This window comes from Heterocephalus glaber, unplaced genomic scaffold (assembly GCF_053883595.1).
Source record: "Heterocephalus glaber isolate CG9 unplaced genomic scaffold, H.glaber_assembly_v1.0 deba00001613, whole genome shotgun sequence".
Lineage (NCBI taxonomy): Eukaryota > Metazoa > Chordata > Mammalia > Rodentia > Bathyergidae > Heterocephalus > Heterocephalus glaber.
In genome coordinates this window covers 26,875,409-26,895,830 of record NW_028258384.1, presented here as the reverse complement: position 1 = coordinate 26,895,830, position 20,422 = coordinate 26,875,409, and the positions used below count along the sequence as shown (strand labels likewise).

General features: G+C 36.9%; 1 protein-coding gene and 1 long non-coding RNA gene across 9 annotated transcripts in view; one reads left to right on the top strand and one right to left on the bottom strand.

The window, feature by feature from the left end:
* LOC147822525 (uncharacterized) overlaps window positions 1-7,394 on the bottom strand; it is a 110,071-nt gene extending 102,677 nt beyond the window's left edge. The window contains exon 1 of the long non-coding RNA XR_015445589.1: window positions 7,264-7,394. This is a non-coding gene — a long non-coding RNA (uncharacterized LOC147822525). The remainder of the gene's footprint in view (window positions 1-7,263) is intronic.
* Nox1 (NADPH oxidase 1) lies at window positions 1,778-20,355 on the top strand. 8 transcript variants are annotated; one of them, XM_087196658.1, is made up of 13 exons: window positions 1,780-1,992; window positions 3,629-3,724; window positions 7,313-7,423; window positions 7,645-7,729; window positions 8,049-8,200; window positions 8,304-8,485; window positions 8,572-8,704; window positions 15,026-15,118; window positions 15,845-16,080; window positions 16,289-16,451; window positions 16,871-17,017; window positions 17,210-17,334; window positions 19,937-20,355. In XM_087196658.1, the coding sequence occupies exons 1-13, from the start codon at window positions 1,948-1,950 to the stop codon at window positions 20,061-20,063; spliced, it is 1,695 nt and encodes a 564-aa protein (XP_087052784.1). In that variant the 5' UTR covers window positions 1,780-1,947; the 3' UTR covers window positions 20,064-20,355. The 8 variants fall into 8 exon arrangements, with proteins under 8 accessions (XP_087052787.1, XP_087052784.1, XP_087052785.1 ...); XM_087196659.1 differs by lacking the exon at window positions 19,937-20,355 and adding an exon at window positions 18,966-19,096 and having other exon boundaries at window positions 1,823-1,992; XM_087196662.1 differs by lacking the exons at window positions 1,780-1,992; window positions 3,629-3,724 and adding exons at window positions 4,741-4,954; window positions 19,113-19,154.
* Window positions 20,356-20,422: the final 67 nt, after the last annotated feature.

The following is a 20,422-nucleotide window of genomic DNA, read 5'->3' as shown; positions in this document are numbered from 1 at the left end:
AATCAATATGTAAAAACCAGTTGTATCTTTGTATAACAGACAAATTAAAATGAAAAGTTTAATTTCAGTCCCATAAAAACATATAAAGGACTTAGCAATAAAATTTACATGAGGGTTCAAAAGACCAAGAATAGCCAAAGCATTCTGACGAATGAGGTAGAAAAATTCTCCTATCAGATGTCAAGACTTACTATAAACCATATAAAGATTTGATATATGCACATTTGACATCAGTGAAGAAAGTATACTTTTCAAAAATAGTGTTCAAATGACTAGTTTTCCATATGGAAAATACACTAAAACCCTACCTTACACCATACATAAAAAACCAATTCCAGATAGATCCAAAGCATAAATGTGAAAGGCAGAAATATAAAATTTTTAGAAGAAAATATGAGACTATCTTTATATTTGGGTAGTAATTGATTTCTAAAATAAGTCACAAAAATATATAAATCATAAAGGAAAAGACTGATAATCAGAATACATTAAAATTAAGAACTCCATTTATCAGAAACAATATTAAAAGATAGTTTCAATATCTTATTATCAATATTTAAAAGATAGTGAAAAGATAGTTGGGTGTGGTGGTGCACATCGATTATCCCAGCACTCCAAGAGGTTGAGGCAGGAAGATTGCAAATTCAAGTCCTTCCTGGGCAACTTAGCCAGACCCTGTCTTAAAATTTTAAAAGGCCTAGGTACATATCTCAGTGCAAAGGCCATAGGTTTAATCCCAATTTTGAAAAAAGTAAAAGACAAGTCATAAACATAATCAGATTCAAGATTTATCAGATTATAAATAGAGGTCTAAAAAAATCAAGAAGCAAAACAAAAACGAATAGAAACATAGAGCAGAAACTAGAATAAGCATTTATCAAAAGAGAGAACTTAATGGCCAATAGTTCAATCAAAAGATGCTCAACCTCATTAGTAATCAGGGAAATGCAAATTAATTTAAATCATAATTGCTAGATTCATAAAAATAACCTGGAAATATCTACTGGTTGGCATATGAAGGAAGTAAAACTCACTCAAAGCTCATTGGACTGTATGCTTTTTGTGAGCACTTTGGAACAGAATGTAGCATTATGCAATAAAATTGAACACGAGAAAATCTTAGGAATAAAATTCCTGGGTATATATCTTAGAGAAATAGGACATGTATGTATTCCATCAAAATTATTCCATCATTTCATGCAATGACATATTATATAGTATGTAAATGAACTGCAACTACATATACGAACATATATGAATCTCAAAAAAACAATGTTGAAAGAAGCAAATCACAGAAGCATATACACATTCAGTTAGGCCCCACTTACAAAAAGATCAAAACAAGAAAGACCAAACAATATTATATATTTATAGTTAGTAAAAGCATTTGTAAAAAACAAGGAAGTAATTACCCCAAATTTTGGGTTGCATCTGATTTTGAGTTCTTCTTTGGGAAGAAGAGGCATGTGATTGGGGAGGATACACTGGGGGCTTTAAGATACTAGAAATAAATATTCTATGTTTTAACCTGGGTAGTGGGAGACAATGCGGATAGAGCCCCAGGTTAATTATTCTTCTTATGAGAAAACATAGCAAATGTCTTATCAAGGAAATCCATGCTTTGCATTAGGTCATGGTGATAAGAGGATGAGAGAATTTTTCACCAGAGAAGATTGCTATTTCCTGATGGGGTAAAAACCCCAACAGGGAAAACCCCTGTAGTTCTTATAGGTAGGATTTGTCTACTTAAGCTGATAACACAGTTCCGTCCAGAGGAGGAAGGCAGAATACACTTATTCATTCATAGAACCTGGGTAGGTGTGCATTTTTCACATTTAGACTCACAGATCCTGAACAGGACAGATACCAACCTGAAGAACCTCTCCAGAATCTAGATTGCTGAATCTGCCCTGCTGCTTTGACAGGCTTTAAAACCATCGCTTGCCAATGGGAAACTGGCTGGTAAATCACTGGTTCTCAGTTTTATTTCTGGTAAGTGTTGTTTCACTTCCTATTAATTAGGAATCTTCAGAGTAAGAAGACATCATGTTTGTTAATATTTGTAAAGTTGTTCAAAAGAAAAGAGTCTATGGCAATTATTAAACTCATCAAGACCGGTTACCAGTTTAAAAATACAACCTTAGGCCAGGTGAGAGAACAGACCCAAACAATATGCAGTTGTTCATGTTGCCATATCACAAGTACTTGGAATTTCGACCTGTCTTCATTTTTTGTCACTTCTCTTCCACCTCACTTCTAACAATTTCATTGCTTTCTCTCTATCCTTTCTATACTGCAGTCATCAAGATTTAATAAAATAATTGAATGTTTAAGATAAAAGTGAACTTAGAGATCATCTTAACCCAGGATGCCTCATTGGAAATATATTGTAACCTAATCACATAAGTTCTAAATGTTCTAATACCAACACTGAAAAGGGTTATAATTTGTTTAACCCAAATTAACTTTTCAACATGCAATAAATATGAAAAATATTAATAAGATAGTGTATGTTTTTATTTTTCTAAGTCACTGATATCCTATGTGCATTGTACACTTGTGGCACATCTCAATTAGAACTGGCCACATTTCAAGTGCTCAGTAGCCATCCATGGATAGTGGACACACACATAGTGCATATGTAAACCAAGTCCTTAATTTTACAAAAAAAAAGGTGACCCAGATGTCACACAGTGAATTGATTGATGGGTTAACACTCAAACCCAGCTCCCTGATTTGCATGCCAGAACTTTTCCACTATCCCACCTTGCATAATCCCTTCCTTACAACACACACACACACACACACACACAACACACACCTTTCTTCACTCTTATTCTTCTACTTCTGAGCCACACCTAAGTCTGGGGCTCCCTGAGTCCCTTACTGCTTTCCCAGAACTTGATTCATTACTTCTAGGGCTCTTTCTCTTTCTTTGTCACTTCACTCTGTTGGTTGGTCCTTTGCTGTGCAGAAGGTTTTTAATTTGAAATAATCCCATCTGTTGATTTTTTGGTGTTATTTCCTGTGCTATTAGTGTTTTATTCAGAAAGTCTTTGGCTATGCCTATGTTTTCAAGAGTTTTAAATATTTTTTCTTCTGGCAGATTCAGTGTTTCTGTTTCAATATTTAGGTGTTTGATCCATTTTTATTTTATTTTAGTACAGGGTGATAGATGTGGATTTAGATTAATTCTTCTGCATTGAACAACCAGTTTTCCCAGCACAATAAAGAAATGAGTAGGCATGGCTAAGTTCCAAAACCATTTTATATATGGTCACTGAAATGTGAATTTTATATAATTTTATATCATGAACTATTATTCTTCTTTTGCTGTTTTTAACTATTTAAAAATGTGAAAACAAAAATTTCTGAGTTTATAAGGTGTACAAAACAGGTGAGGATCCAGATTTAGCCCAGGGACCTTAGATTGCTAAGTCTGCTAATTAGCATTTAATATATATCTCAGAGTTCCAACTCCCTCTGAAGGCAGCTTGGATCCTGGCAGAATTGTATTCATTGAAAATGAAGCCAGATAAATACAAAATAGTCCAAATGGTGACAATATTTCCTATCACTTAGCTACTCCTTCCAAAATTTCACTATATTTCTTGTTTTCTTCCTCTAGGTTGTTTGGATCGGGCTGAATATTTTTCTATTTGTAAATACCTTCCTGAAATATGAGAAGTCTGATGAGTACTTCTACACAAGAGAAATTCTTGGGGTGAGTATTGCAATTGTGATATGGAGAATCTCTCTCTCTCTCTTTTTTTTGCTACAGGATCTCACTAAATTGCCCAGGCTAGCTTGAATTTATGGTCCTACTGCCTCAGCCTCTCCAGTAGCTGGAGTTAGAGGTGTGTACCACTGCTCCTGGCTGCTTCTCCTCCTCCTCTTCCTCCTCCCCCTCCTCCTCCTCTTCCTCCTCCTCCCCCTCCTTTGTAATGCATTGCTCTGATTTATTCTAGGGAAAATATTACCAGAAAAAATAAGATTCCCACTTAGATTTGAATTTCTGATAAAGAATCATTTTTGATATAAGTGTGTTCCAAATATTGCATGGAACATTGGCATACAAAAATATTCATTTTTTAAAATCTGAAGTTCAAATTTAGCTGGACAGCTTGTATTTTTACTTAGTAAATCTGACAACTCCATGTAGGGCCCACTCCCCAGGCTGCGTAAGAAAAACATGCAATAAAGAAAACTATAAGGCAATGATTTTGTTTCCACAAACTCAGGTGCTTCACCAGGGTGTGATAAGAAGGCAGTGCTCCTCCCCTGCCCCCACTTCAGCCAAAGCAGCCTTTATCTATCTTATAGACTTCTGCTTACAATTTTAAGAGTTTGGGGGGAAGAAGAAAGAAAGAAAAAAGAAGACAAATCCAAGACAATTTGAAAACTTCTGTGTGGACTAATGTCATCTCCTATCAAAAAGAAAAAATAGTGGAGTCTAGGGTGTGGGTGGTGCTGCAGAACTAAAGGCCTACAGAAAAAGGCTGGGCATGGTGGCACACACCTGTAATCCTAGCACTCAGGGAGGCTAAGACAGGAGAATTACAACTTTGAACCCAGCCTGGGCAATTTAACAAGACCCTGTCTCAAAATTAAAAAAATAAAAAATAAAAAAACGGCTGGGGACATAACTCAATGAGAAAGCCCTGGGTTTAATCCCCAATACCGTATGCGCACACACACAAACACACACACACACACAGCAGCAGCAGCAGCAGCAAGCCTAAGAAATGTGGGGTCAGGTTAAGGTAACAGAATAAAGGTTGGAGTAGTCACAGATCAAATACAGAAACAGAAGTGAGGAGGAAGGTGGGTTGGCACATGGGTTGTGGAGGCAAACATGGAGGTGAGGATGATTCTTTCTCAGGCGGATGCACGTGGGGCCTACCTGGTTAGAAGAGAAAACCTGACTATCATCTCTAGTATTATGCGGTAACAGGTAAGGGACTTGTTTAAAACATTTTGAGTTTAACATTATGCTTTTTTCCCCAATATCTTTCCACAAAGACGCACTTAATATACATATTTAAAGACAGCTTGTTCTTTAAAAAAAATCTTTCTTTTCTCTACATAATCAAATGTTGATTCCATGTTGAGATCACAACAAATTTGAATGTTCTGTTCATGGCTTACACCCTGCTGTTTTCCATTTTAAATGTTCATCCTTGGTCTTTCTTCAGAAACTAAAACTCAGAAGGAAGTGCTAATTTGCTTTAAAAATAGATTTATATTAAGAGAATGATGCAATAAACGTGACTAGTTATTAAGAACTTGATTATTTCATGACCAAAAAGTCGGTAGCAGAAAAATGAATCGTACTGATATTCTGCAAATGTTTCATTTTTAAAGCTCTATTTTTTGAAAAAAATTAATTGTAAATAAGCTGTCTTCAATGAGATTAAGCCACACAGAAGTGTAAGAGTAGTTATATCATCAAAATAGGCAAACGCAGGAAATTGGGAATCCCCTCACCACAACAAAGCCCATGGTTAAAACATTTACCACAACAACACTGAATATTGAACAGAATAACAGCATTGCACTGATGTGCCATACTTGATTTAATCATTCCATAGGGTATTTCTTAAATTCATGGTCTCTTTGGGAGAATAGAGAGAACAATTTGATTCACTATGAAGCGAGGCATATAAGTAGCAGAGGAAGGAGTTTAAATCCATAGTCAATGAAACATTAATGACAGCAGCATTTGAATTATAACATTAGTGAGAGCTGATATAGAGAAATGGATATTCAGTGGGATATTTCAATGTGCTACAATAAGGAAAAAGGATTTTCTTTTTTAAAAAATGTATCCCATACATATAGCTACCACAGAATATGGAGCTGTGAAATTATACTTCTGTATTTTCAATTCACTTGCCAATTTTAGCTTTAAGAAACCTCTGTGACTCAGATAAGCAAGCTGTGAGAACCAATGGGGAAATGTAGGATCTCAGAGATGAATAGAGAAAATTTATTCTGAAATGAAACAGGCTGTTTCTACCAAAAACAGCCGAAGTGTGACTCAGCAGAGGGAGAAAACACCGGTCATGTGGAAAAGCTAGAAATGGAAAACAGTAGGGCAGCTCTTGTATATGGTGTGGCCTTCATTGTAAGCCACTCTGTACATTAAGCAGATCTTGACCTGGCTTATCAAATTGATGACACATTGTCCTGGGTTTAGCTGTTACAGAAAAAGCTTTTGCGCATTAAAGATTATTGGAAAAAGACCGAAACATTGTTAACTCTCACCCATACTCCTCTTTTTAGCAAGTCTTTGAGAGGCACGTATGTAAGGCTATCCAGTCAGCTAAAGTGGAACAAAAATTGCCTGGCTGTGGCCACTACTGCCACTATGACTACAAAATTGTCACACTCCATCACCTACAGTCCCAAGTACATGAGCAGACTTAGAGACCATTCATATAGAGTTGAGAAGTCAGGCAGTGAGGCATAGTTGTTATGGAGTCGAACATATTTTATCTAACATATACCTAGTCAGGCCTGTTTCTGGGCTACTTCTGTAAATCTCCAATTTCTTGTCTCTTTTTTTAACAGTTTCTACTGATATAGAACAGGTTGTTCTTGCTTTAAATCAGCTTGAAAATCTCTTAGTTTCTCCCTTCTCAGGGATGGGGGTGTAGCTCAAAGATAAAGTGCCAGTGTAGCATGTGGGAGGCTCTAGGTTCAATCCACAGCACTGCAAAAAAAAAAAATAGTTCTCCTAATCTTGCTTAAGCCTTATTCAATTTTTAAAGATATTTTAAACACATTTCAATAGTTAAACTTTTTATTATGCAATTACTGCATGCTTATAATTTCAACATAAGAAGGTACAGAAAAGAAGATAACATAGTCGCCATTTGTAATTATAAATTTAAAAGAGGTTTATTTATAATTTATATATAAGTATGTATGATCTTCAAGGTTCCTTTACAAGTGGCAAGTAATAAAATAATAATTAAGTGTATTAAAAATGCTCACTGTGACATATTACACCCATAGAATGTATTTGCTAATGTGATGTAATTAAATCATTTTATTTCATGTTAATAAATATATAGTTAAACATTAACAAAACATTATGATAGGAATTTCACAATTCAGTATTAAGATCAGCACATTTTCTGTCTTTTTCAAACATGAAGACAGGCTTAATGGTACTAACTACTGATAGAGGGAGAGGGGAAGAAGCTATACCTCTGTCCATACATGGGACTCAGACAAGTGGACTGGGCCAGTGCTTACCTGCTAGATGGTAAGATGAAGCAGCATTCTCTTTTCTTCTCTGCTCTAGACGGCGTTAGCTATGGCCCGAGCCTCTGCTCGCTGCTTGAACTTTAACAGCATGTTGATCCTGGTTCCTGTGTGTCGAAATCTGCTGTCCTTCCTCAGGGGCACCTGCTCAGTGAGTCCCAGCTACTCTTTTGTCAATTTTCACATTAATCCTGATATCCTCAGTAGGATAGCCCAGTCCTTAGGAATAGACACCAGAGGTCTCTTTTGGTAACTAATAGGGTGAGTAAGGAGGGTGGATATTGGCATGTGTCTAAGACATGTTGGTTATGGGTTAGTGAATTTCATGAGGCTGGCTGGTGACACCTGACCTTGATCACTTTACATTTGTAGTTTTGCAGTCGCACACTGAGGAAGCCATTGGATCACAACCTCACCTTCCATAAGCTGGTGGCATACATGATCTGCATATTCACAGGTAACACAGGCAAACCAAGAACTTGTGTATTCCAAGGCATTCACAATTTAGTTTCATTCACCCATGCATATAAATGTTCAAAGCATACTGAGCACCTGGCGCTATTTATCAAGCACTGTTCTAATCCTTTATTCATGGAGCTTACATTCTATTCCTTTGGAAACCGAGTGGGTATAAAAAAGACCTTGGATCTCTCAGCATTATTGGGCACTTATTATGGACTCTGCATTCTATTAGGCACTATCACCTTATTTTGATGGAGCATGCCTGCCTTAATGTTCCTGAGATACCTGCTTTTTTTTTCTATCTTTCTGTTTAGCCATTCACATCACTGCACATTTGTTTAACTTTGAACGCTACAGCAGAAGCCAACAGGCCACAGATGTATCCCTTGCCTCCATTCTCTCCAGCTTATCTCGCAATGAGAAAGCTGAGGATTCTTGGCTAAATCCCATTCAGTCCCCAAACATGGTGAGTTGGCTCAGTGGCAAAGTATCTGGGATCTGGTCATAAGCAAGAAAGTCATGGTATCCTTCATGTGCACTGTATCAGGTTGACATTTCTCCTTTCACAGACAGTGATGTATGTGACATTCACCAGCATTGCTGGTCTCACTGGAGTTATTGGCACAATAGCCTTGATTCTCATGGTAACTTCAGCTATGGAGTTTATCCGAAGGAATTATTTTGAGCTCTTCTGGATTACACACCACCTTTTCATCATTTATTTCCTCTGCTTAGCACTTCATGGCATTAGGTAAGGTCTTCAAACCCTCATTCTCATCCTCCAGCAGCAAATATTGCATATTTCTGTACTCCAAACTGCCCTTCCTTCTGTTTCAGTGGAATTGTCCGGGGTCAGATGAAAGAGAGCATGGATGAGAGTCATCCACACAAGTGTGCACAGTCCTTTGAGAAGTGGGATGATCATGACTCTGGCTGCAGGCACCCTCGATTTAAGGGGAGCCCCCCTGAGGTAAAAACCCTATGCACAAAGATAGGATCTTATTAGAGATTGTTACTGCTGTTATTGTTACTCTTGAACTCTTATTATTATCACTATTAATATCTTAGTCCTATGCTGGATTCTGTGAAGGATATCCACAAAGTTCTGAACTTCAAGGAACATCTAACATCATCACCAACAGGGAATTTTTGAAAAGAGACCAATGGTGGGCCAGGGATTTAGCTCAGTGGTTTCAGTGCCTGCCTCGCAAGTGCAAGGTCCGGAGTTCAATCCCTGGTACCAAAAAAAAAAAAAAAAAAGAATGAAAAAAGACCAATGGTTGTGTTAGTGGCCCCCTGGGTCTATATGCTCAGGTTCATTTGCTCACTGATAACCAAATCAAAGGAGGCCATAGATGTTTGGTGTAAAGGAAACAAAGATTTATTGAAAGCTAGCTCTGAGGGGATGGAGAGGCATCATTTGCCTCAAATTACCATCTCCTCATGTCCAGTCTTGCAAGGGTCTTTTATAGTAAGGAACAGAAGGGAGGGAAAGTACAATGAGACAATACACATCTTCAGGCTTGCTACAGGGCCCCCAACCTTCTGGGACCAGCACTTGCATATAGGCAGAGGAGAGGAGAGGGTGTTGGTTACATGCTGGGCAGGAAGAAGTTTAGAAAAACTGCTTATATCTAAAATATTTTTAAAAATCTAACTTCTAAAGTTCCATTTGGCTGTGCTGGTTATGGTAACAACTCATTATGAAAGCTGTGTAATATAGATTATCTCATTAATATATAGCAATAACCTCTGAGATGCATACTAACTACTTTTGTCTCTCTTTTGCTACAAAGGAACCAGGATTCTAAGAGATTAAGTAAACTCACAGTAAGTGAGTAGTAGGGCTTGAATTCAAGCCCAGGCTTTCCAGAGTCCTACTCTTGACCATAGTTCAGTTGTGAAATGCCATGCAAATTTTTCTTGGTGAAAAAAAAGCATTCTTGAAGTGAGATTTCTGTGATGTTATAACATGCTTGGAAACTATTATTAGATAGTGGATGGTTAAGAAATGGAGTTCTAAGGAACTCATAATACTCCAGGGTATTATGGTTTACCTTTGATTGCTCATGAAATAGGTTATATTGAGGAATAAAAGGAAGGGAAGTTTGGCTTCTAATGCCTTGAGAATGATTAAACTCCTTAAATCAGTTGTAAAATTAAGAGCAATAGTTGAGCTTTCATCTAGAAAGAGAAAAAATATCTAAAACAAAAAATTCCCTGAAGTTGGCATTTTAGTTAAATGGGGGAAATGATAGGCATTTAGTATTTTTAGGACATTAAGAGAGTCATCTGAGAAAAAAAAGCTATATCTTCATTCTATACCTTATTCTAACATATGGAGCAAGAATTTAAATGTAAAAAAAATCTTGAAATCATTCTAAGATCATATGGGAATTTTCAAGGCAGGACGCAGAACCACTGAGCTAAATCCCCAGCCAAATATGGGAATTTTCTAGTACTAGAGTGAGGGGAAAGATGTTTCCAAATAAGATTAACAACCTTGAAGCCAGAAAAGCTAATAATTTTGCATGACCAAAAAAAATCAGAAATAAAAACAAATGACAGCTGGGCGTCGTGGTTCCCACCTGTAATCCCAGCACTTGGAAGGCTGAGGCAGGAGGATCACTGAGAGTTCCAGGCCAGCCTGTGCTACATAGTGAGTTCAAGGCCAGCCTGAACTGCACAGAGAGTCCCTGTGTCCAAAACAAAACAGATGACAAATTATTAAGTAGAAAAAAATTTTACGACTCACAGACCCTGGACTAATTTCCTAGTAATAGAAATCAATAAGAAAAGACTAACAACCTAATATAAAGAGATGTAGAAGACATGAACATAATAATAACAAAAATAGATATACCTTAATCTGAAATATATGAAATACTAATTAATCCTATTCGTGTTATCATAAGACATGCAAAATAAAACTACAAGACTTGTAACAAACTTAACAGATTAGTAAAAATCAAAAAGTTGGGGCCGGGGGGTTTTAGCTCAGTGGTTCCGCCGCCTGCCTCACAAGCGCAAGGTCCCAAGTTTGACCCCCGGTACCAAAAAAAAAAAAAAATTAGCTAACATATGTGGTCTTATACGTTGCTGGTGAGAACATAAACCTTTACAGCTTCCTCTAGAGGGTGGTTTGGCAGTGTTTATCAAACTTTAAAATTCTACTTCCAAGAGTTTATTTTAGAAATATATTTGTATATATGTTAAATATATATTATATCTATATTATATATATATTAGGTTTTTCATTGCAGTATTGCTTGGTAGAACAACAAAATAATAAAAAGAAGTGTCCAGTAATAGAAGACTAGTTAAATCATGGGACTTTCATATAATGGAATACTTAGCAGCCAATAAAAAGAAAGAGGCAGCTCTATAAGTACTAATAGGGACCAGTCAGTTTCTAAGATGCTAAATGTAAAAAGGTAGAGTAGTGTGGATTGTTTGCCTTGATTTGAATGAAAAAGATCACTTAAATGGATATTCACCAGAAAGATTCACACAATAATAAAACTGATTGCCTCGGGGGCAACCGTGGGCGCGGGGGTGGGGGGGGGTGGGGGGGCGTGGGGGGGTGGGGGGTGGGGGGGTGGATGAAAGGGAGTTTTACTTTTCATATATTGTTTTGTACTTGGGAATTTTATATTATGTAAAATCAGTCACGTATGATTAGCAATGAAGTTATGTACCGAGAAATGCCTTGTTCGGTGATCTCATTATTATATGACTATCACAGAGTGTAATTGCACAAATTAAGGTGCCTATGACATCATTAGGTGATATATTCTTATGGTACCACTATCATACATTTGGTCTGTTGTTGACAGAAGAATATCATTATCCAGTGCATGACTGAAAACTCACTATGTATTTAAAAAGTAATTTGTAGCTCAGTGGTGGAGCAGGGGCCTAGCATGAGCAAGCCCTGGGTTAGATCCCTAGAACCAGTAACAATAATAATAATGATAATAATGATAAGGTAATTTTGAAAGAGCATTATTTGGCATATGTTAATAGAATATTTTATTTCTAAAATGAGAAGAAATAGTAAGATTACAACTGACATCTTCTCTATTATGTGACTGATAATAGAGAATTTTAAACTGGGTGTGGCAGTGCAAGTCTGTAATCCAAGTAGTCTGGGAAGGTAAGACAGGAGAATTACAAATTTGAGCCCAGCCTGGTCAACTTAGTGCCTTAGCGAGGTCCTGTCTCAAAAGAAAAATATAAAAGGGCCAGGGATGTAGCTCTATGGGAAGGGCCTGGTTTTAATCCCCAGTACTGCAAAAACAAAATAAAGAAACAAAATCCCAACAACAGTAACAAGGAAGACTTTAAAGACATGAACCGATCTAAGGCTTATTAACTAAGTTTACTAGCTAACATGGTTAATACTCTGTCTTACCTTGCACATCAGCTTTCATTTCCCCCCATCTATTACCCAAGATAAATTAGACTTGGCTTATTTACAGGTAAAAACTCAAAGGTTGCTTTGAGTGATCACATAATACCTTGGGGCCAGGGATTTAGCTCAGTGGTTCCGGCGCCTGCCTCACAAGTGCAAGGAAGGTCCCGAGTTCCATCCCCGGCCGGAAAAAAAAAAACAAAACAAAAAACCTCAAAGGTTGCTTTGAGTGATCACATAATACCTTATGGGAGTGAAAACCACTGTGTTTTTTATCTGAACATAATGCTTTTTTTTTTTCATACACATTTAAAGAATTCTCTCTCCACATTCCCCTAATATAAAAAAATAGAAAAATAATACACATTTATTGCAGAAAATATAACATATACAGAAAAATATTTAGAAATAAATTAAATTTGTAGGGTTCTACCACTTAGAGATGGTAGATCTCTAGGTAGATGCTTTCCTGCGTTGTCAAATATCCTTCTGAGACATTTGTTTTAAAACAGTTGTGTATTTCCCGGTACGGGGCGGGTGGGGGGGGGGGACAAAGCAGTTATATATCTCTTTTTGTAGGATTTGAGATTTATTAGTACTTGCTCACAGTACATAATGATTATATTCCTCGTGGGGTGTTGGTGCATGTTCATAACACATTTTAATTATTTTTTAATTCCCTTCTCCTCTCTCCTCTCCCCCTTTTTATCTCTTGGTCCCCTTCCTTTTTTTTTTTTTTTTAATATATAAAGCAGTTTAAGTAAATTTCAGCTTTTTCATCTGTATCACATAGCATACCTTAGAACAAAATAACTTATGTATGTCTGTTTATCTTATCTCCATGTGAAAAGGTATCCTTGATATTATTTGATATATGAAATATTCACCATTGAATACATGTTATTTTCATGAGCATTCGGTAAAATAGCAATTACCTATTAAACTCTGAGATTTTAGCCTTTGAGTCTTTGAGAAAATTAAATACTCTTACAAATAGTTTCTTTATAGCCATGAAAAACTAAAGCAAATTTCAAAACCGTCCTCACTCAGTGACGCTGTAGCCTTTTAGCATGTACACTGTAAATACACCTTGTGATGTTTCTCCAGTGAGGAGACTGCCAAACATGCTTCTGAGAACACAACCCCTTCAGCAATATGTGACTGGACTTTATTTACTGTAAATAAACAAATGGAGAAACTTAACATCGTAGTCAGTGGTTTTTCCTTTTTGATTTTCATTTTGTTTGTTGTTTTCTGTTGTTGCTGCTTTGTTTTGTTATCTCTGTTGTCGCTGCTGTGTAGCACAAAAGCCCTCAAACTCAATGATCCTCCTGCCTCAGCCTCCCCAGTGGGTCCCCTTCCTTTTTGCAAAAGATCTATTACCCTATTTCCTGTTACCTAGCTTTTATTTCGCTCTTTATTTTGTATATATATTTTTGTCATTATTTTTCTTAGTAAATATTGTGACCATTACTATAGTCATGTGCTGTGTGCATGACTTAATTATTTCTTTATTAACTACAAGTGAAATTCCAGGGCCAAAGAGAGAGAATATTTTTGAGGCTGTTCAGGGATATTGCCAAATTATTCTCAGGGAAGATACTGCAAATTTGTACTTTATAAGATACACATGTGAACATGTCCATTTCCTGGAATCCCAGTTATTTCAAGCCATTTACAGTTATAACTTGCTATTCAACTGGTTTGAAACTTGTGGAATTTGGTGCTCAGTACATTTTTTTAATGAAAGTTTTGTCCCAGTACTCACTGTTTGGTACTTGAACCACAAGCTACAACTTGTGACCACCCATTGCCTCGAGGCTCACTACCCTTCCCAGCCAAAATAATTTGTTTGGTACTCGTTTTTTGATACTGTCAATGCCTCTTGGAACCAGTTAACATTGAGTGCCTAGGTACCACTGTATTTCCTAAAGTTGTTTTCTAATTTGAGAAATTAAAATGCTATCCTGTTTTAATATTTATTTCTCTATTTCTGAGGCCAATATTTTCTCACATTGTTATTACTCATTTCTTAAGTAGTTTTTCTTCATGTATTCTGAATCCAATTGGAGATTTCTTTTTGCAAATAAGATGTAGCATCAAATTGTATAATGCCTGCTCTCAGTTACACTACCCCCATCTCTGCTCCATCCCTCCCCAGAGATACCCAAGGAAGTTATTTGCTTCAAATAGAAGAGATTTTGTTCCATACAGTTCCAATGTATCACACTTGAGCAATTGTACAAGAAAGGACAGGATTTAGTATTGCTAAGAAATATATTACAGTAGATTTTCTGCATATAGAAGATTGAAAAGTATTGAGGAGTAGTAAAAAATGTAGATAAGATAAAAACATATCACTGTGCTAAGTGTTTTGAGCACCTGAGAAAAAAGGTGATGTGTCAAGTTTTATACACTGTTCCTAAGAGCCATCAGCCACGTACTTTCCTTTTTTTGTTTATTTTTGTTTTTAATCATTTGATTTTATACTATACTTACCTTCTTTGTTGGTTTTTCAGATTGGACAAATTGTCCTAGAAGATAGTCTTAGATTTTTAAAATTAAATTTTATAAATAAGAATATATATGTGTGCATATATTACCATGTATTTTATTTTTGTCCTTTGCATTTGTTTCCTAGTCAGACTTACAAATTTTCAGGGAATGATCTGTTTTATGAATAACAGATGAGCAAACGAAACTATTGTAGTATATTCATTTTTATTTCTGTCCTCAAGATTTGGTGAAATCAGTGACTTAATAATGATACACGTCAGAGAACTTAATAGATATTTATTGAAGGAAGGCTCTTAGACACAAATAAGTCCTAAATACGAGATTCATGGTAGCCTCATACTTTACTTCATCTCTGTGCAGTCTTGGAAGTGGATTCTTGCACCATTGAGTCTATATATCTTTGAAAGGATCCTCCGGTTTTTTCGCTCCCAGCAGAGGGTTGTGATTACCAAGGTAAAGAAATATGCATTTTCCTCTTGCGGTGATAAAAATTTTGTTCTGTCTGAGTAAAGAAACTTATCGTCATGATATTATCCTGAAAGGAATAAAAGGAACTTGGCAGGGTCAGCATATTTTGCTCTCTTTGGTGCTGAACAGAACTATGAGAAAGAGGTATTTGCAGAAACCACCCGGATGGTTCTATGTTGGGGAATACAAACAAGTAGACTGGGCCAGGTCTAGCCCATGGCTATTGATATCTATCTATCTATCTATCTATCTATCTATCTATCTATCTATATCTTTTTATGGTGCCCTAGATGGATATATTTTGTTTAGCCTACACAATATTTAAAAAGTTGAACTGGGACTGGGGGTATAGCTCAGTATTATAGCACTTCTGCCTAGAATGACCTAGGTCTTGGGTTCAATATACAGTACAGGAAAAAAAAAGTTGAACTGGTTGCCAATATTTTAAAATATGAATGGGGGTTTTCACATTTTTTTTTCAAAAAGAAGAGATGTCTTGCTTCTCTTGAAGAATCATGAAACCTGGTAACATTGAGTTACAGTTACATATTACAACCATTGTCTATAACTAAGTGATGCTGGACCTTTTAGAAAGGACTTGGCTTCACAGTTTACCTGGTCACAAGCCCCCTAACTTTAATCATTTACTTTAAATGCCTGACTTGTTTCCATTTGAGTTTGCCTCCTTTGGTCTATGTGCTTCATTCACAGGTCGTCATGCATCCATCCAAAGTTTTGGAATTACAGATGATCAAGCAGGGCTTTCACATGGAAGTAGGACAATATATCTTTGTTAAGTGTCCCTCAATCTCTCACCTGGAGTGGCATCCCTTTACTCTGACCTCTGCTCCAGAGGAAGATTTCTTTTCTATTCATATTCGAGCAGCAGGGAACTGGACAGAAAATCTCATAAGAGCATTTGAACAGCAGCATTCCCCAGTTCCCAGGTAGGTCCTTAAGACCAGCAGAGACTCAGACCAGGATAAAGAGTGATAGGACAAAGAAAATAATTCCTTGTTGAAGCTCAAGTCTGGTAAGACAGACTATAATTAAAATACACAGAAGAAAAATATGGGAATAATTATGTTTCTGGGAGGATGTTTGAGGTTGGTGGGGTGAGACTTCAGTTATCTGTTCTCTTTTGTCTTTTGCTAGGATCAAGGTGGATGGTCCTTTTGGCACAGTTAGTGAGGATGTTTTCCAGTATGAAGTGGCTGTGCTGGTTGGGGCAGGAATTGGGGTCACCCCTTTTGCTTCCATCTTGAAATCCATCTGGTATAAATTCCAGCGTGGAGACCACAACCTCAAAACACAGAAGGTACATTCTGACATATTGCTATTCATCTGGCCTGGGCCTAACAGATCTAGTTCCCGCATAGGCAAAGGTCTTTACAGTTCATAAAGGGATAAGCTCTCTTTAGAGTTATGAGTGAGTGATTGCTTTTCTCTGCCAGATAATCTATATATTCACTGTAAGAGCAAGGTCTTCTTTTCAATTTGGAGTTTAAAATGACCCTGAACCGAAGATGACCTTGGAGAGCTCTTTCTATAAGAGAAATTGTTGGAACCCTGGGCATTCATGCCACCTAACATCTCCCACTTTGTAAACATGATTTGTCAGGTCACTCTTAGGCTTGATCAACAAATATAGAAAAAATATATTTGTTTCTATCACCACAGTGAGTGAACATTTTTAAGTGTACTTAATAAGGCTATGATCTGTTTTGTTGATTCCAGATTTATTTCTACTGGATCTGCAGGGAGACAGGTGCCTTTGCCTGGTTCAATGACCTATTGATTTCCCTGGAACAGGAGATGGAGGAATTAGGCAAAGTGGGTTTTCTAAACTACCATCTCTTCCTCACTGGATGGGACAGCAACATTGTGAGTACAAACAACATTCCCATGTTAAATATAGGTTGAATGTCAGATAAAAGATAGTGCATGCTGATCAGAAACAATTATTTCTTATGATTGCCTACCTTTCCTCACCCTCACATACAGTTTAAAAGTGGCTGAAGGAAGTGGCAGCTACGAAGACTTGGTTTTTCTAACTTCTTATTTTTCTGACTTCAGGCTGGTCATGCAGCATTAAACTTTGACAAGGCTACTGACATCCTGACAGGTCTGAAACAGAAAACTTACTTTGGGAGACCAAAATGGGACAATGAATTTTCTACAATAGCTACTGCCCACCCCAAGTAAGTTATTCTCCTTCAATTAGTTGAATTTGCAGAGTTAGAGTTTAGGAAAAGTACTAAAGAATGTTGAACATTCTGGGGAAAAGATCTCTGAGGCAGCAACTAGTGCCATTCTTAGATTCTTGCTTAAAAAACTGAAGAAATTTCACCTGGGTTTTATCAAGTTAAGAATCATGAGCTTAGAATTGGTGAGATGTTTGCTGCCCCAGCAAGCCTCCATTCAAACAATGAAACAAAGACTCATTTATGACCTATATCACCAAACAAAACAGAGAACTGGAGCAATTCAAGTGTACTTTTTTGGGGAGGTCGATGACCTCCACATAAATTACGAGGTTTGGAGTATATTATCTAATTCACTTATCAACTGCACTCAGTTTTTCTGGAAGATTTTGAGACTCTTTTTAGAGCACACAGGAAAACCTGGAGTTATGAAGCCAGCCACATCAAGATTAAGGAGATGAATGAAGCTGATCATGGTAGATAAGCTCCCTCAGCAAACTGGCAGGTGAAGATCAATTCAACTCCACAAACATCTTTGGTTACATGCTATAAGCTCAGCACTCAGCATTGGAGGTTGAAAGAGAAGGAGATGCTTCTTGCCCTAAAGGAGAATATATTTGCATAAGAGATGCATATAGTCAATTCAAAATAGAATGATGTGCTCCATGAAACACGTGCCTGGATATGAAGGCAGTAATAAGAGCAGTTAGTGACTCGGATTTGGATCATCCTGGGTTCTAATGCTGGTATTGAAACTTTCCAGTTCCAGGACCTACAGCCACAAAACCCTTTCATATTCAGATTCCTCATCTGTAAAATGGAGGTTACATTATCAGTAAATAAATGCTTTGTTTATTCACTTGCAGGGTTGTTGTCAAGATTAAGTGAGGCAATACATGAAAAATGCACTATAAATAGTAAAGCAGTATATATAAGCAAAAGAGATCCTACTAATTATCATGTTGAATTGAACATAGTCAAAATTCAGCATACATGAGATTGCCAGGAGAGGGAAGGGGGTAGAGGAGAGAGGGGGAGGGGAAAGGAGAAAGAGAGAGAGAGAGAGAGAGAGAGAGAGAGAGAGAGAGAGATTAACAGAATGCCTATGGAATGGCTAGATTATGTAGGAAAGGAGAACAGTAAACCAAAGAAAAAAGTGGAATGTAGAAACGTACTGTAGTGTCACAAAAGCCAAAGGAAGAAACAGTAGAGAAATGTAGCCAATAGTACTAGAGAAGTGGCAAGGTCAGAAAATGCTAATTTAGCTTAAGGACAATCTGAACATTTTTATAGACAGAACAGGAGCCAGTAGATGGGAATAAAATAAATATACAAAAGAGAGGTGAAGATTAAGATAGCCATAATAAAAGATGGATAGTACCATGTGTTGGTGAGGAAATAGAGAATTTGGAATCCTACCTTTATTGTTTGTGGGAGTGTGAAACAATGCAGCACTTGAGAATTCTTTGCCAGTTCCTCCAAGTGTTAGTTTCCATATGATCCAGTAATTCATTCCTTGGTATATACCCATGAGAAATGAAAACATATATATGCAAAAATTTACACATGAATGTATATAGCAGCATCATTCATAATAACCAAAAAGTGAAAAAAGTGTCCATCAACAGATATGGTACATCTACTAACAGATATGGAATATTATTCACCTATAAATGTATGGACACATGCTACAACATGGATGAAACTTGAAGACATTATGCTGAGTGAAAGAAACCAGACAAAAAAGGCCACTTATTGTATAATTCTATTTATAGGAAATGTTCAGAATTAGCTAAATCTATATGGAGAGAAAGCAGGTAAGTGATTATCTAGGGTAGTAAGTATGGTTGGGAGGAAACAGTGACCACTAATGTGAATGGGATTTCCTTTTAGGATGGTGAAAATGTTTTGGAACTAACAGTGAGGGTCACACAACTTTGTGGCTCTAATAAGTACTAAATGTACAGTACCAAAGGGTGAATTTTATGGTTGTGAATTATATCATAGATTTAAATAAAAGAGGAGTGGTGACACCCTGAACATAATTGGAAAGGTTAGCTTTGGCAAGAACATCATCTCTTCTGAGTGGGAAATTTTGGAGTGGAGTAAAGTACACAGTGGATGGCTTTAGTGACAGCTAATACTTGCTATGTGCCAGGCATTTTTCTAATTGCTTTATGTCTTTTAATTCTCAAAAACCCTATGAGGTAGGTACTATTATTATCCCTTTTACAGATGGGAAAGCTGACACACAGAGAGAATGTGCCTAAAGTCACACAGATTGTATGTCAAAGCTGATATGAACCCTCATTGCCTCTAGTGTCTAACATTTATAATTGTATTGCATAGGACTTTTGTGTATCTGTTTCCTCAATAAAATGGGTTAGGCTGAGTGCTAAGGGTGACAAGAGCTAGAGAATATGTAGGACTTATAAACAGAAAAGATTAAAAATCCCCAAAATACTACCACGAAGAGCATGAGTGGGAGTCAACAATCGAATTTTTGTCAGATGTTGGGAGTAGCAGAGGCCAATTCTCCCTTCTTACCATCAGCAGCTTTTACTGCTTTCTGCCCCTTACTATTATTCTATTCCCACAGGTCTGTGGTGGGAGTTTTCTTATGTGGTCCTCCGACTCTGGCAAAGAACCTGCGCAAATGCTGTCACCAATATTCCAGTATGGATCCTCGGAAGGTTCAATTCTACTTCAACAAAGAAAATTTCTGAACTATAGAAAAAATAAAACACAGTAGACTGTTTTTGTCTCTCCCTTGTATCTTCAACAACTTCCTTGGTCTGATCAGGTTTGGGCAGTGAACTTAAGATAATACTGTATCTCTCAAGCCGTTACTGCCTGCCATTATTAGAAAAAAGCAATGGCATTCAACTTCATTATACTTGAGCTTCACCAACCTAAGAACTTCAGAAGTTACAATTACAAAGCCCACGGATCTCTTCTTGGGAAAATAATCTAAAATTCTTGTGGAAAGCCATGACTGCAGCAAAATTTGACAGCAGAGGTTTGGAGGTTGAGTTACACAAATGAACCATAGTCAACTTTGTTGACTCCAATTTCTACAATTCAG

Bases quoted from the DNA above. Each gene is read 5' to 3' on its own strand.
- Nox1 (XM_087196658.1), top strand. From the start codon at position 1,948: ATGGGAAACTGGCTGGTAAATCACTGGTTCTCAGTTTTATTTCTG. The intron at 1,993-3,628 runs GTAAGTGTTGTT...TTCTTCCTCTAG, and splicing joins GGTTCTCAGTTTTATTTCTG to GTTGTTTGGATCGGGCTGAA. The intron at 16,081-16,288 runs GTAGGTCCTTAA...GTCTTTTGCTAG, and splicing joins CAGCATTCCCCAGTTCCCAG to GATCAAGGTGGATGGTCCTT.